This window comes from Humulus lupulus, chromosome 5 (genome assembly GCF_963169125.1).
Source record: "Humulus lupulus chromosome 5, drHumLupu1.1, whole genome shotgun sequence".
Taxonomy (NCBI): domain Eukaryota; kingdom Viridiplantae; phylum Streptophyta; class Magnoliopsida; order Rosales; family Cannabaceae; genus Humulus; species Humulus lupulus.
In genome coordinates, this window is record NC_084797.1 from 240,941,400 (window position 1) to 240,954,485 (window position 13,086).

Genomic DNA, 13,086 nt, shown 5'->3' on the forward strand with positions numbered 1-13,086 from the left:
AAAAAGAGTAACTACCCAAAATATGTGGGATAGTATTCTTCGATCTTCTCTATAAATAGAGGGGTCATGCGCCATTGTAAAGGACCGAAATTCTGAACCTTGAGAGAAAACTCTGAAGAATTCATGCTGAAGAGTTTTTCAGAGATAATCTTGAGTTTAATAACAGAGACTTGTGGACTAGGCAGATTTAACTGCTGAACCACGTAAAAATTGTGTGTTTGAGTTGTCTTATTTCAATTGGCCATCATTAGTTATAGTTTATGTGCTCTTCTTTCACTGTTTGACGAAAAATGGCGTCAACAGACTTCTTATGAAAAAAAAATATGTGAGCCTTTTTTATAATTAGGGTGTGTTTCTAAACTTAGAAAAATAAGCCATCTTTATAATTGACTAAGTCTGTTTCTAATCATCCTATATGACTTAATTCTCAGGCTCAAAACTCATCGTTGTTCCAAAGTTAACCATATTGAGGGAGGGTTGGGATCAGTAAAATCGTTCCCACTACTATGGCCCCCTAAACTCTCAATATAGAACCCGGTCCATTGATTTGTATCCACCCTCACCGAACTTGGTCATTATTTATTAAATTTATTATTTATTATGATTGTAAAAAAAATCAAACTCATACATGTCATTCAAAAACAACAATGATATTTATTTGGAAAAACAAAATTCACTATGTACAATCATAAATTCAAAGATAATAAATAAAATAAATAACGAAAAAAAATAAACTAATTTACAAATATTATTAACTGAAAACATAAGGACTAAAACATTAACTAAACACATAATCAAAACAACTAAAACATAAACACTTACATTGGCGGTTAGATTCGGAGCTTTGGGTGTGTGTATCGAGGAGAACTTCATGCGAATGGATCGTTGCTCTGATACCAACTGTAACGACCCAACTATTCTAGACTTTGGACCATTAATGACTACTATACTAATCTTAAGAAAACGTACATATGAAATAACCATAACTTTATTTAAAAACTGTAAAGTAAAGGTTAAATACATAAAAATTCATTTAGGATATGGGATCCCATTATTTTGAAAACAAAACATAACTTAAATAAATTGGTTACAAAATTAAGTGCGGAAAAATAATACATAGAAATCATAACTGAAAGACTTAAAAATTTCATCCTCGAATCGAACGCGCAATCCACCGATTCCATCATGCCTCAATACACATCCTCAAGCTGCCAAGAATCTTTCCGCCGCCATAACTATTTTCCTGCACATATAAACATAAAGGAATGAGCCTAATGCCCAGCAAGGAAAAACTACTAACCACATAAACATACACATAAAATCATATCATAAAATATGCTAAAAACATATCATAACATATACTATATAAGACTATACTAATAATGGCCATTATGACATGTGATAAACCATTTACGTCCCTTGTCTAATATTTGAGGTAGGTTAGATCACATGTAGTGTATGATAACCCATCTACGTCCCCTGTCTAATATTTGAGGTAGGGTAAATCATAACATAACATATAAAAACATAAACTTATCATAACATATTAAACATAACATAACATAAAAACATAACATATCATACAAACATACAAGATCTAGCCTATTTTCCTTACCAAAATACTGGGATGATGAGAACAAGGTCAGGATTTTGGAACATTCCTAAAAACCATTAATAGAGATGTGAGTTTTCTAAAAGAAAGAGATGAAGAGGAATGAACTAAACCATCAAGAAGATACTTACCAACAAGAAATCTCAAGTTCGAAGAACTTAGATGCCTAACCAAGAATAGAGAAGATTGGGTTAGGAATTGAGTAGAGAAAAACTATAAGAACTAATGAAACAATACAGAAAAGGAACTAAGAATAGGAATACCTTTGAAATTGCTATGACCGAACTACACCTCGAAACCGAAATACACTCTATGAACCTTACTTCCCAAGTGTCTAATAAGATTAGAATGACAAAGCTTATAACCCCAACCCAAGTGTTTATTACTCTATAGTCTCACTAGCACCTAGAAGGCTCTGATCAATGCTTGAAGAATGAATGAAAAGGCTTGGTGCTAGGTCCTATTTATAGAGTTATAGGAATAAAAATCTTCTAATTATAATACAAATTTAAATTTAAATTTAAAATAGAATCCTAAGGAATACAAATCTTCTAACTTTCTAAATCCCGTAACTCTAAACTAACCTACAGTAAAATCAACATATCTAGAGCTATAGGACTGCAATTTAGAATATCTTTATACCGTTAGAAATCTAATTAAATTATCTACAATTTCTTAGAAATACTATTCTTCAAAATTCATAACATAACTGGGTCAAAAATAGGTCGGAAGTTACAGTATCCTAAAGTTACGAAAAAAAAATCCATTTAATTATCTAAATAACAACCTAATCCACAAATAAATAAAATTGTGAGTCTAAATTTCTAAATAAATATCATACTCCTAACAGATTCTGGTGAAGACTAAGTCTTATATTTCCTTATTAAAATAATGATTCCTTAATAATCATGCATATGACAAGTGTCATAATCCTATTGGCTCTATCTAAACCTTAGATTATAATAATCATCATATTAACAACCAACAATATTAATCAAACCTTATGTTATAATTAATATTCTTAAACTATAGGTTAAACTTATAAAATTCATAACTATTGCTAAGAGTTTCCAACTAAATCCCGGCTTGAACCAAAATCCACAGTAATAAACATACTATAACTACCTATAAGCTATTACTATTACTACTACTATTCCCATTGCCCATTAGCTTACTCTCTAATGCCCTCATGGGCAAGAACGTCATTTGCCACATTTCTCGCTAATTTCAATTATCTCCCCATAATTCTTGTTACTTCCAATATCCTCAACTAAATACTAAATAATTTCTCATTACCTGATAAATCTCGGTAATGTACTGAATTACCAAAATACCTCTTGGCTCACCCTGAGCCGAGTATATGACCCCGTTATGACTAAACTGCTAACTTGCTCACTAGGATCGTCTCGTGCCGAATAACGCAAATATATCAACATAATAATGTGATCTCAGTCATAAAACATGGATATATATATATACAAATATGTCATCAACGGGCCAAAATTACGAAAATGTCATTCTAATAAGAAACGGGCTCACATGCATGCTTAATACACCTAAACATGCAAATACAATCATATTATAATATAACTCACATAATAAATCAATTATTGTCCTCTAGGCCCCCTAATCAAGGCACTAAGCCATATTAGGGAAATTTGGATATTACAACGACGAAGTAGACAAAAGGAACTGGTATCGATAGATCTTGAAATTGATAGAACTTGCAAACGAAACCAAAGGATTAAGAAATGGTTGGAGTTTGATATGGCGGAAAATTAGGGGAATGCATTTGATGCTAATAATATTCCAAATGTTGCAGAGGACCCTGTGGAACAAGGACCAAGGACGCTTAGAGATTATGTGCTTCCCACTATCACAGAAGTGCATTCATGCATCTGATACCCCACTGTTGTCGCTAATAACTTTGAGATCAAGCCAACAATATTACAAATGGTGCAATCCACTACCCAATTTGGAGGGTTACCAACTGAAGATCCAAACTTGCACATAGCAAATTTCTTAGAGTTGTGTGCAACGTTCAAGATGAATGGGTGAGTGACGATGCAATCCGAGTGATACTTTTCCCATTTTCCCTAAGAGACCGAGCAAAGAGTTGGTTAATTTCGTTGCAAGCCAATTCTATTACAACATGGGAGGAACTAGCCCAGAAGTTCCTTGCAAAGTTTTTCCCTCCAATAAAAGCTGCAAAGTTGAGAGGGAAAATGAATAATTTATACATCAATATGGTGGAGGACGTGGCAGCTACTTATTTGGATTAAATTCTAGAGGATACTAGAAGTGAGGCTGCTGAGCATCATTTAAATTCCATCTTCTCACCAACGCATTCAATTGATCAACATGAGCATGCTTATACACATTCCTGGAACTCCAATACAGTTGCATATGATCATTCTATTGAATAATATAATTCAACTGATTATGTGTGTATCGGGTATAGGGATCAATCAGCCCACCAATTTCTAACAGTGGATCCTCATCCATAGCCTCTTCATGTTCATCCTCAGCTCGAGCAGCTTCTGGTTGAGCAGCCTCAGCACGTCGACGACGACGGGGTCTTTGTTCCTAAGAGTTAGGAACTGCTATAGGTGCAGAATAACTATAAATAGCACCCCTAGAAATAATGCTTTGCACCCGTCCCTAAACATCAGTATGATGCAACGACACCCCATAAGTTTCACACAGGTCCGTGATAAAGGAACCATGCCCTAATCCACCAGTTGTCATAAGCCGACAAATAAACCCAATACTATTTGGAATCTGTTTACCCACATCAATTTTCATCCTCTTCATGATTGCATATAGCATAAGCAATCGGTCCATGGCAATATCAGAAAAATGTGAAGAAAGGATCAATCGAGGGATCACAAAATATAGAAACGCACGCGCTATTCGATTGAGTTGACACCTAGACATGTGTTTGGACTCATTATGAGTATAAGTAACCCTAGCCCCAGGAAAACCAATGACTTCTGCCATCTCTTCATAATTAATTTCAGTGCGTAAGAACACATTATACTCATCTTACTCATCTAGATAAGACTGAAGCTTGGAAAAATTGTTAAATGTCCCAGCACTAACCTGTACCCTCTTCCCCCTCACAAAACATGTATTATTTTCTTGCTCATGCCAATTCGCATAAAACTCATACACCAGGGAGACATTTGGTTTAAGAATGCTCCTAACATTCACCAATGACTGCCAGCTCTATCTTGAAGTACAACCCGAATAGGCTTATAGGACGGGTTATCATAAGGAAAATTCTGATAGTCCATTCCTCGCTCTGGAACCAAACTCCTCTTACTTAATCGCTCATGTCTCTCTTTAGCTTCTTTACTTACAAACATCGACCTATCAAAAGAAGCCACCCCTCTTGAAGACAACTGTAACGACCTAATTTGCTAATAAGGCTTGGAGCCTTGATTAGTGAGCCAGGAGGGCAATAATTGTTTTACTGCATTAATTTATGTGAAGTTATTGAATATATGGTTGAGTGCATGTTTAGGTGAAATAAATATGCATGTGGACCCCGTTTGTTTGAGAGGGGATAAACTGGTAATTTTAGCCCGCTGAGGGCATATAGGTGATAATTGTATTATGTGATTTGTACCACGTGAGTGTGGTGTTTTTATTGTGATGCACGTGCCGAGACGGTCCTAGAGAGCTAGTTTACTCAAAAGTCACAACGGGATTTTATACCCGGCTCGGGAGGAGCCTAGGGGTACCTTGGGAATTTTTATGGTTAAATTGAGGTTTAGCGGGTAATGGTTATTGGTGATTGAGTAACCTGGGTAACCATTAGTTACTACTGTGAGTAACAAGTTTAGTTGGAAAATGGTAGAATTGAAATATAAGTGAAAGGACTCGAGTGCCCTTGAAGGCTTACTTAGGAAAGGATTATTTGGAGGGGTAACATGGTCATTTGGCAGAGGGTTTAGACAATTTTCAGCTGGGATTATAGGGTACACGGTTTAGGCATTGGCATATATGTTGGTTTTGATATAAATGGAAGAGAAGAAAAGCTAGAAGGAAAGCTAGGGCAATGAGAGGAAGAAGCGAAGAAGGGAGCTGAAACTTGAGGGATCTAGGAGGAGAATCAAGGGGTTGGAGGCAATTAAACTTGATCATAAGCCAAGACTTTTTGAGGTAAGGATTTATCTCTTCTTTGTTAAGTTTCTAAGCTTAATTTTTTTCTTAGAATGTTAGTATGAAGATTGAAAGTTGATGTGTGGCCAATTGGTGAATTGGGGATTTGATTGTGTGTTTGGGTTTCTTTGATGATGTTTCTGAATTGTTAGATGGTTTATGTGGGGTTTTGAGTTGATTTTGGGGCTTGGGTACCTGCTTGGGATGATTTGGAGTGGTGTTAACTCGAGGAAAATGCAGGGAAAAACCCAGAATTCTGGGTTCGCGTAGGAGCGCCGCGGCGCGAGGCTATTTCTGGGCAGGGGGAGGCTTCTGACTTATTGGGCGCCGCGGCCCTCTAGGGTAGCGCCGCGGCGCTAGGCTATTTTTCAGGATGGGAAATTTTGCATTTTTGGGCATTTGTTCCGGGGGCTCGGGGGATGTTTCCAATGATTTGTTTTAGGAATTTGGGAGTCCCGAAAGTACGGGATTGGTCCCGGGAAGTGGTTTTGGGTTGGTTAGTATTAAAAGTGTTTTATGTGTGTTGTGACTAGGATTTCGGAGAGGCTCGTGCTAGGGGACCGTGCTTGTGGCCTTGGTGCATCGGAAAGTCGGGATACAGGTAAGAAAACTGTAGCACTCGAGAACAGGGCATGGGCCCATAGTGTTATTGTAGGGCATGGCCCTAGATTGTATTATGTGCTAATATCTAACCTTAAATGATTTATTATATGTGTGAATGATTATTTCGAAATGTACTATATGTGTGATTATAGTGAAATGAACGGCTATGGCCGAGAGCGGCAAGGCCGAGAACGGTGAAAGGCCGAGAACGACAGTGGGGCTGGAAGTAAAACTTAGCATGGGATGCTTACAGTTAGGGTAGGATCCAGTGGATACATGAGATATCCTTACGGTGAGAACCGAGACCCCAGGCTTTGGTAAGGCTTCTGGGGCGGCATGGCCGTGTTTGCTTAGTCTGATGGATGACCTGTTTATCTGTGGACTATCTGATACATATGTTAACTGTATAATTTGCATATGTTATGAACTGTATGAGTTTTCTTGCTGGGCTTCGGCTCACGGGTGCTCTGTGTTGCAGGAAAGGGCAAGGATTGAGTCAACCAGCCATGAGTACGGAGAGCATGAAGCGACGCGTACATGTTTGGCCTGCCCGACTGGTTTGGTTGGGGGTATTTTTGAGAAATGGCTGTAATAATCTGTGATTTTAATAACTAATCAACTGTAAACTTATTTTAAGTTGTAAATAGTTTTCGAACCTTATTTTGGGATCCCAGATGTTATATACTTGAAGTTTTCAATAAAGTAAAACATTTTCAAAAGATTACAGCCTTAACCTTTGCTTAGTCTCACTTTTGTTTTAAAAACTTCGATTAGCGAGTTCATTGCACATTTTTAGTTTTAAAACTCACTTAGTAACGGCTCTAAGGGAGTAGGGCGTTACAACAACACACCACCATTAGATCTCTTAGGTCCCATTATACTTCTCAACACTCAAACTGTACAAAAATTTGAGTAGCACCTCCCCCTATTTTTCTACTTCCCAAGACGGTAAACCCACCACATATTCATCAAAATTACCAAGATAACACACAAAAATCTTCCTTCCAACTCAAAATCAACAATCAATACCCAAAAATTCAAGATGTCCCCTTTTCTCACACAATAAACAACATCAATCACTCCAAACACCAAAATAACAAAAGATGAAGAGGAATACGATTTACCCAAACAAAGAAGTGATGAATGAAACTTCAAGCTCTTCAATCCTTCCAATGAGTGTCATGATTCCCCCAAATTTTGAAACTAGGGCATGAAGATGAAGAAAATGGGTTTAAAACGTAATATAGGCTAAATTGATTGTGAAAAAAGTGTTGAAAGAAGGTTTACATGAAGATTAATGAATATTTTATGGAAGATTTGAGGATTTTGCCTGAAAAATGGACGTTTGAGGTGAGGACTTTCAGAGATAGTGAGAGCTTTTGAGAGAAGAGAGGAAAAAATCTAAGAAAAAGGCTTTCTAGGGCGAAATTTGAAGTAGCGCCGCGGCGCAAGGGGTTAAGCGTCGTGGCCCTTGTTAATTTCTGGGTTCAATCTTGGGGATGTCGCGACTCAATTTTAGGGCGCTGCAACGCCTGGGCACTCGCGAAATTCCTAGGCTCTCTGTCTGGGCATGTACCACGGCTCAAATGTGGGGGCACTGCGACTCAAATGGATTCCTGCTAAAAACTTCATTTAGGATGTTCTAGTAAAAGTGGTATTTTTGTAGTGATTTATAATATTTTGTAAAAACTATATATATATTGAATTAATTAATAAATTTTAAAAGTAATTAAGAAATCCAAAAATAAAATATATATATAGTTTTTTTTTTTTATTTTAAACGTAAGTTTGATCAATTTTATAAAAGATTTCTTTTATACAAAATCTTTCACTAAAAACAAGTAAAGGGGTCATTTTTAACTATTTAATTAAAATATCATAGGATTAATTTTAGGTTTTTAATTTATTTTATTTTAAACTAATGTTAAACTTGATAATTAGCTTAAGTTGAAGGGATTGAAATAGTAATATATTTATATTTTAAAAGTGGGATATATGATGTTATAGCCATTGATAGCTACAAAAGGTATATTTAAGTATTTTTTGTGTGTATTATTGTTTAGTTGAAATTTCTACACAATATTATCACCCTATTATAAAAGAGAGCTTCTAAAAAAAAAAGAAGACATTATCCATATCCATATCCTAGATACACATCATTCTATACTAATACCCCTCCCCTTTTTTTTAATTCTTTTTAAACTAAGAGGGACTAAACTAAGTAAAAGAAGAAGAAGAAAAAATAAAGTATGTCAATATTTGATTGGTGGACATAGGACTAACACTAAGCAGGTCAAGCCTGTGGCTAAGGCCTCCACTTAAGAAGGGTTCAATATTTTAAAAATATAATTTTTGGCTATTAAAAATACTATTTTATATATAATTATTATAAAAGTAGTAATATTTTTTCTCCCAATGCTCACTGGCCGTAGGTGGACATTTATATGGCAGGAATACATGTGACTGAAGATTTTTGTCCATGTATTTGATTTGTGTATTAGTTAACCAAAAAAAAAAAGAAAAAAAAAATCGATTCATACAAACTCTCCAATACATAGAAATATAAAAATTCCACAACAATTAAGAAAAAAAAAGGAGCAAATAACCCAGAATAAAATCATACATATCTATAATAATATTATGGTGTTTATTCACTTAATTAATTTAAGCTACTTTTCGACGATGAGCTTTGCTCTGGCATGACCCTCCTTAATCTGAAACTGATCTCCCAACCCGAAATGAGACATGAGCAACCAAACAAAAGTAATAAGTTCCCCACCTTTACTCATTTGCTGGGCATGACTTTCCGGACGACAATGACTGGCGGCATACGACAACATCTCCACCCAAACACTGCTCACGATTTTCCACTTGTCATCCTTAAACTCACCAAGTTTTTTGGCCAAGATACAAGCATCAAACAAAACAGACTTACTCCTGTCCCCCTTCACCGTCACAGGTTCAACATTCGTGTCAACCCCAAGAATGGCCTCGCCCGCCTCTTGCTCTTTCCTCTTCCCTTTTCCTCTCCGGACGAAGAACTTCTTTGCCTCCTCACTTGTGTCCCGGAACCTAATTTGTCCGATTCCGGCAACCGCCGACATCATAGTCGGTTGCAGCACCAAGAGATAAAGCATGTAATCTGAAAGTACTTTACTGAATTGGTATGATTCCTTATACTCTTCATCCTTGGGATAAAGAATTTTGTATTTCTTATTCTTTAGTACATCATCTTGGTAACATAATTCCGTAGCAATGTGCCATAACAGAAGGCTCTGATCATAAGTGACATCATCGATATAAGGAGTTATCTCCTTAATTTTGTCGTCTTTGTATTTCGTACTTTCAAGAAGAACATAAGAGCCTCTTGCTTCGCAGATTCTTTTGGCAATTTCCGGATCATCAGCATCCTCTGCCTTCTCTTGTAACTCCGTAAAGATGAATTTCCATAGAGGCTTATTCATTCTGTATCTAATGCCGTACTTTAGTTCATCTATAAGGGTTGTCGCACCCAACTGTTCAATGATTTTGTTAATGAGCTTTTTAAAACACTTGACGACAAAATATATTTTGTTACGTACGAATTTCCAAACACTTGGATGATCAGGCTGATCGTTGCCGTCAATGTCTGGACATCCTCTTAGATTATAAGTTATGAAATTGTACCCCGATATCGCGTCCGACCACCGCCCAAATAGCGCCGCTCTTACTTTCCTTGTAACCCAATTGTTCTCCCCGTTATGCCATTTTGGCCTCTGCAAATAGAGAAAGCGTTCAAATATTTTCGACAGACACGACTGCCTTATTTTCGGGTACTTCTGCATTCCAATGACAGTCCAATCCGAACATACCAGATTTAAAAGAGCTATAGCGTCCAGAAAAATGGCCCCAAGAAGCAAAGTGTAAGTAGTTCTGACATCAAACGGCTTGAAATCGTCTTTGTCGACATTGTAGAAGAGTCCAAGAGTGGCCACGGTAGAAGCGAGCGACAAGAAACGGAATACGTAGCCGATTCTATTATGAACCACTTCGATCTTGGTGTACAGCACTTCGTAGATTAAGTTGAGCTCAACCTCCATGACTCTGAAGGCGTCTACTGCCGTCCTATTCATGAAAAACTCACGGCTCTCGTCGCGCTCTCGGAAGCTGAAGATGGAGTCGACAATTAGACCTTTGAAGATCCTGAAGTAATTATTGCCGTAATTAACGATGTCGATCTCTTCTAGGTCACCTTCTTTCACGTCTTTGCTGAAGGCTTTCGATTCCACGTCGGGCTCGGGGATCATCTGGATCTTCGTCGGAAGTCTGGCATCTTTCTTTGACGAGGACTCCTCCATGAGCTTAGCGTAGTTCGGGCCCGCGTCGGGTTTTTGGAGCAGAGATTCCCGGAATTTGTTTAAGCTCGCTAGGTAGAGAGCGCGAGTTCGCTCGGCGTACTTGATGATTCCGCCGAAGAACATCAGGACCGTCGATATCCACAGGTCGTTTCCCGGGACAGTTTGGATGAAGACATAAGCAGTGGCAATAACCTATAATTTGAAGTTGCAAGAAGCCAAATTAATAGTATTTTTAGATAAAATGCAAATGCTATTATAACTTGTGTACAATTATATACTTTAGACACTATATTAAAAAAATAAGGGAGATAATTTTTTTTATTATGATTTTAGCTGTTTTTACATGATCTGTTTCAGTTATATATTAATTAAACACAATTTGAGATATTATTTTTTAAAAAAAACTATTTTTTTTAATTACACTCTTTAAGGGTTTTAAATAGTGTATGTAAATTGTATTAGTTAGACATAATTTAGTCGCTCCAACCAACTTTTTACCTTTTGACTAATTAGCATTTGAGATAATTGTAACTAGTCTTTATTAATTTTTTATATGAAATTATTCTTACTAACCTTGATCAGACAGACAGATTATGTTATTGGAAATCAATCAGATACTAACCTGAGTTACGAGACCCAACAAGTGTCGGAGCCAGAGCTCATTGTCCTCAAGAGCAAAGGCGGTTATGGTGTCGGGTCCACCAAGGTGAAGAAGAAGAAATGGCGCCCAAAACGCTTGTATGATATCGTCTGCTTTGGCTTTAGAGCCACCGCTGGAGTCGTCATTTTGTTTGCTGGAAATGTGGCCGACAGCGAAGCTTGCCGCCCAATCAGCAAGCAAATAAGCCGTCCAGAGTAAGAAAATGACGAGTTTTCTGGAGGTGCGTTTTCTGAGGGGAGCGGCCACAATCAGAAATGTCTGTAATGCGAGGCTGAACAGAATGATTGCCCTAACGTTCCATTCTTTCCACAGCTCCTTCACCTGGTCTGGAATTGGAGTAACCATTCTTTTCTTCTAAGCTAAATTTTAAAATATCCTTATTTCCAGATCAGGAAATATATATTGCTGCACTATATTCTCTCCACCTGGGATATATAATGCTTTCTTTTTCTCTTAAGGAATGATATATAGTTTTTATTTATATATAATAAACTCAACAAATGATGAAAGCATTCCACGTTTGCAAACTGCTTTAGTCAATCTTGACCACACATGACAATTGAGTTGTACGTTGTTAACTGTAGTTTTCGACTGAGGAATGATATCATATTACACATCACGCCATGCTATAATTGTGCAAATTTTATTGTGTACATAAGTTTTTTTTAATCACTTGGTGTATGAGTAATTTCAGGGTATATGCAACATAGTTAAATTTTTTAATATGCCAACATAATTTATTATCTTTCAATTTTAATTTTTTCAATGCAATTTCAATTATTTTTTTTAATTTTAGTATTTTTTCAAGATTCACATAATTAGAATGAGAGAGTGAAAGAGTAAGAGAATGAGTGCTGTTAGAAAAAAAAAGAATTCGAACTTGAAATAATTATATATTTAAGATAATAATTTATGTTGACATATTAAAAAATTTTACTAAATTTTCTTGCATATAAAATAGGAAATTTAACCAATATTATTACCCAAGAAAAGCTACGAGAGGTTAATCTAATGATCTAATGAAAAGTTATCACGTGAATAGTGCGTACACAAAAATAAATTAATATCGGTTTTTAATATAATTTTGAAAAGAAAAAAGTCATATGCCATGGATTGTTGTGTTGATTGGTTTTTTCGCACTGCCTTAGTTATCAAGTACAAGGTCATGCAATCGAAATCATGGCACTGAAACTTTGTCAGAAATTCCTAACTTGTTGGAAGGGCAAGGCATTTTGTTTTATTAGGTCCCTTTAAATCAAACCAAAGGCGAAAATAAACAAAAATACCAAAACATATGCCCAAAAGAAATTATTCGAGATCTGGCTTTGTTTTTTTTTTTCCCCTTAGAGAGAATATTAAAACAAACCACTAACGGAAATTATAAGGGACCAATATGAAGAAAGAACATAATGGGCCACTCATGGAAAACCATCTTTTCAACAAGCTGAAGCTTTACTCCTTTAAGTATACTTAACAAAGAAAAGAGCTAATTAATGAATTGGTTGATCTTGATGCAAGATGGAAGCCCAAAAAAATAAAAAAACCACAGTGGCCCATTAATTATGTTAATCTTGATGATCTTCTTAATGAGCCTATCCAAATCCCTTCTAAATGGGAATTTTCCATTCAACATACTAATTGTATCGAGACAATCAAATTTAGATAGCATAAAGCTTCGCTGCTAACAGATTGAGAGTGAGATGTGA

The 13,086-nt window shown here is 36.3% G+C and overlaps 1 protein-coding gene across 1 annotated transcript; it reads right to left on the reverse strand.

The window, feature by feature from the left end:
* Window positions 1-8,696: 8,696 nt before the first annotated feature.
* On the reverse strand, window positions 8,697-11,809 carry LOC133778557 (uncharacterized). The gene is made up of 2 exons (XM_062218525.1): window positions 11,342-11,809; window positions 8,697-10,911 (listed from the first exon to the last, which is right to left on the reverse strand). Exons 1-2 carry the CDS (start codon window positions 11,723-11,725, stop codon window positions 9,052-9,054), a joined length of 2,244 nt encoding a protein of 747 aa, XP_062074509.1. The 5' UTR covers window positions 11,726-11,809; the 3' UTR covers window positions 8,697-9,051.
* Window positions 11,810-13,086: the final 1,277 nt, after the last annotated feature.

What these genes read in the sequence shown, in the direction of transcription:
- LOC133778557 (XM_062218525.1), bottom strand. Translation starts at nt 11,725, where the DNA reads ATGGTTACTCCAATTCCAGACCAGGTGAAGGAGCTGTGGAAAGAATGG. An exon ending in TGTTGGGTCTCGTAACTCAG is followed by an intron (nt 10,912 to 11,341) that starts GTTAGTATCTGA and finishes TTCAAATTATAG; the next exon opens with GTTATTGCCACTGCTTATGT.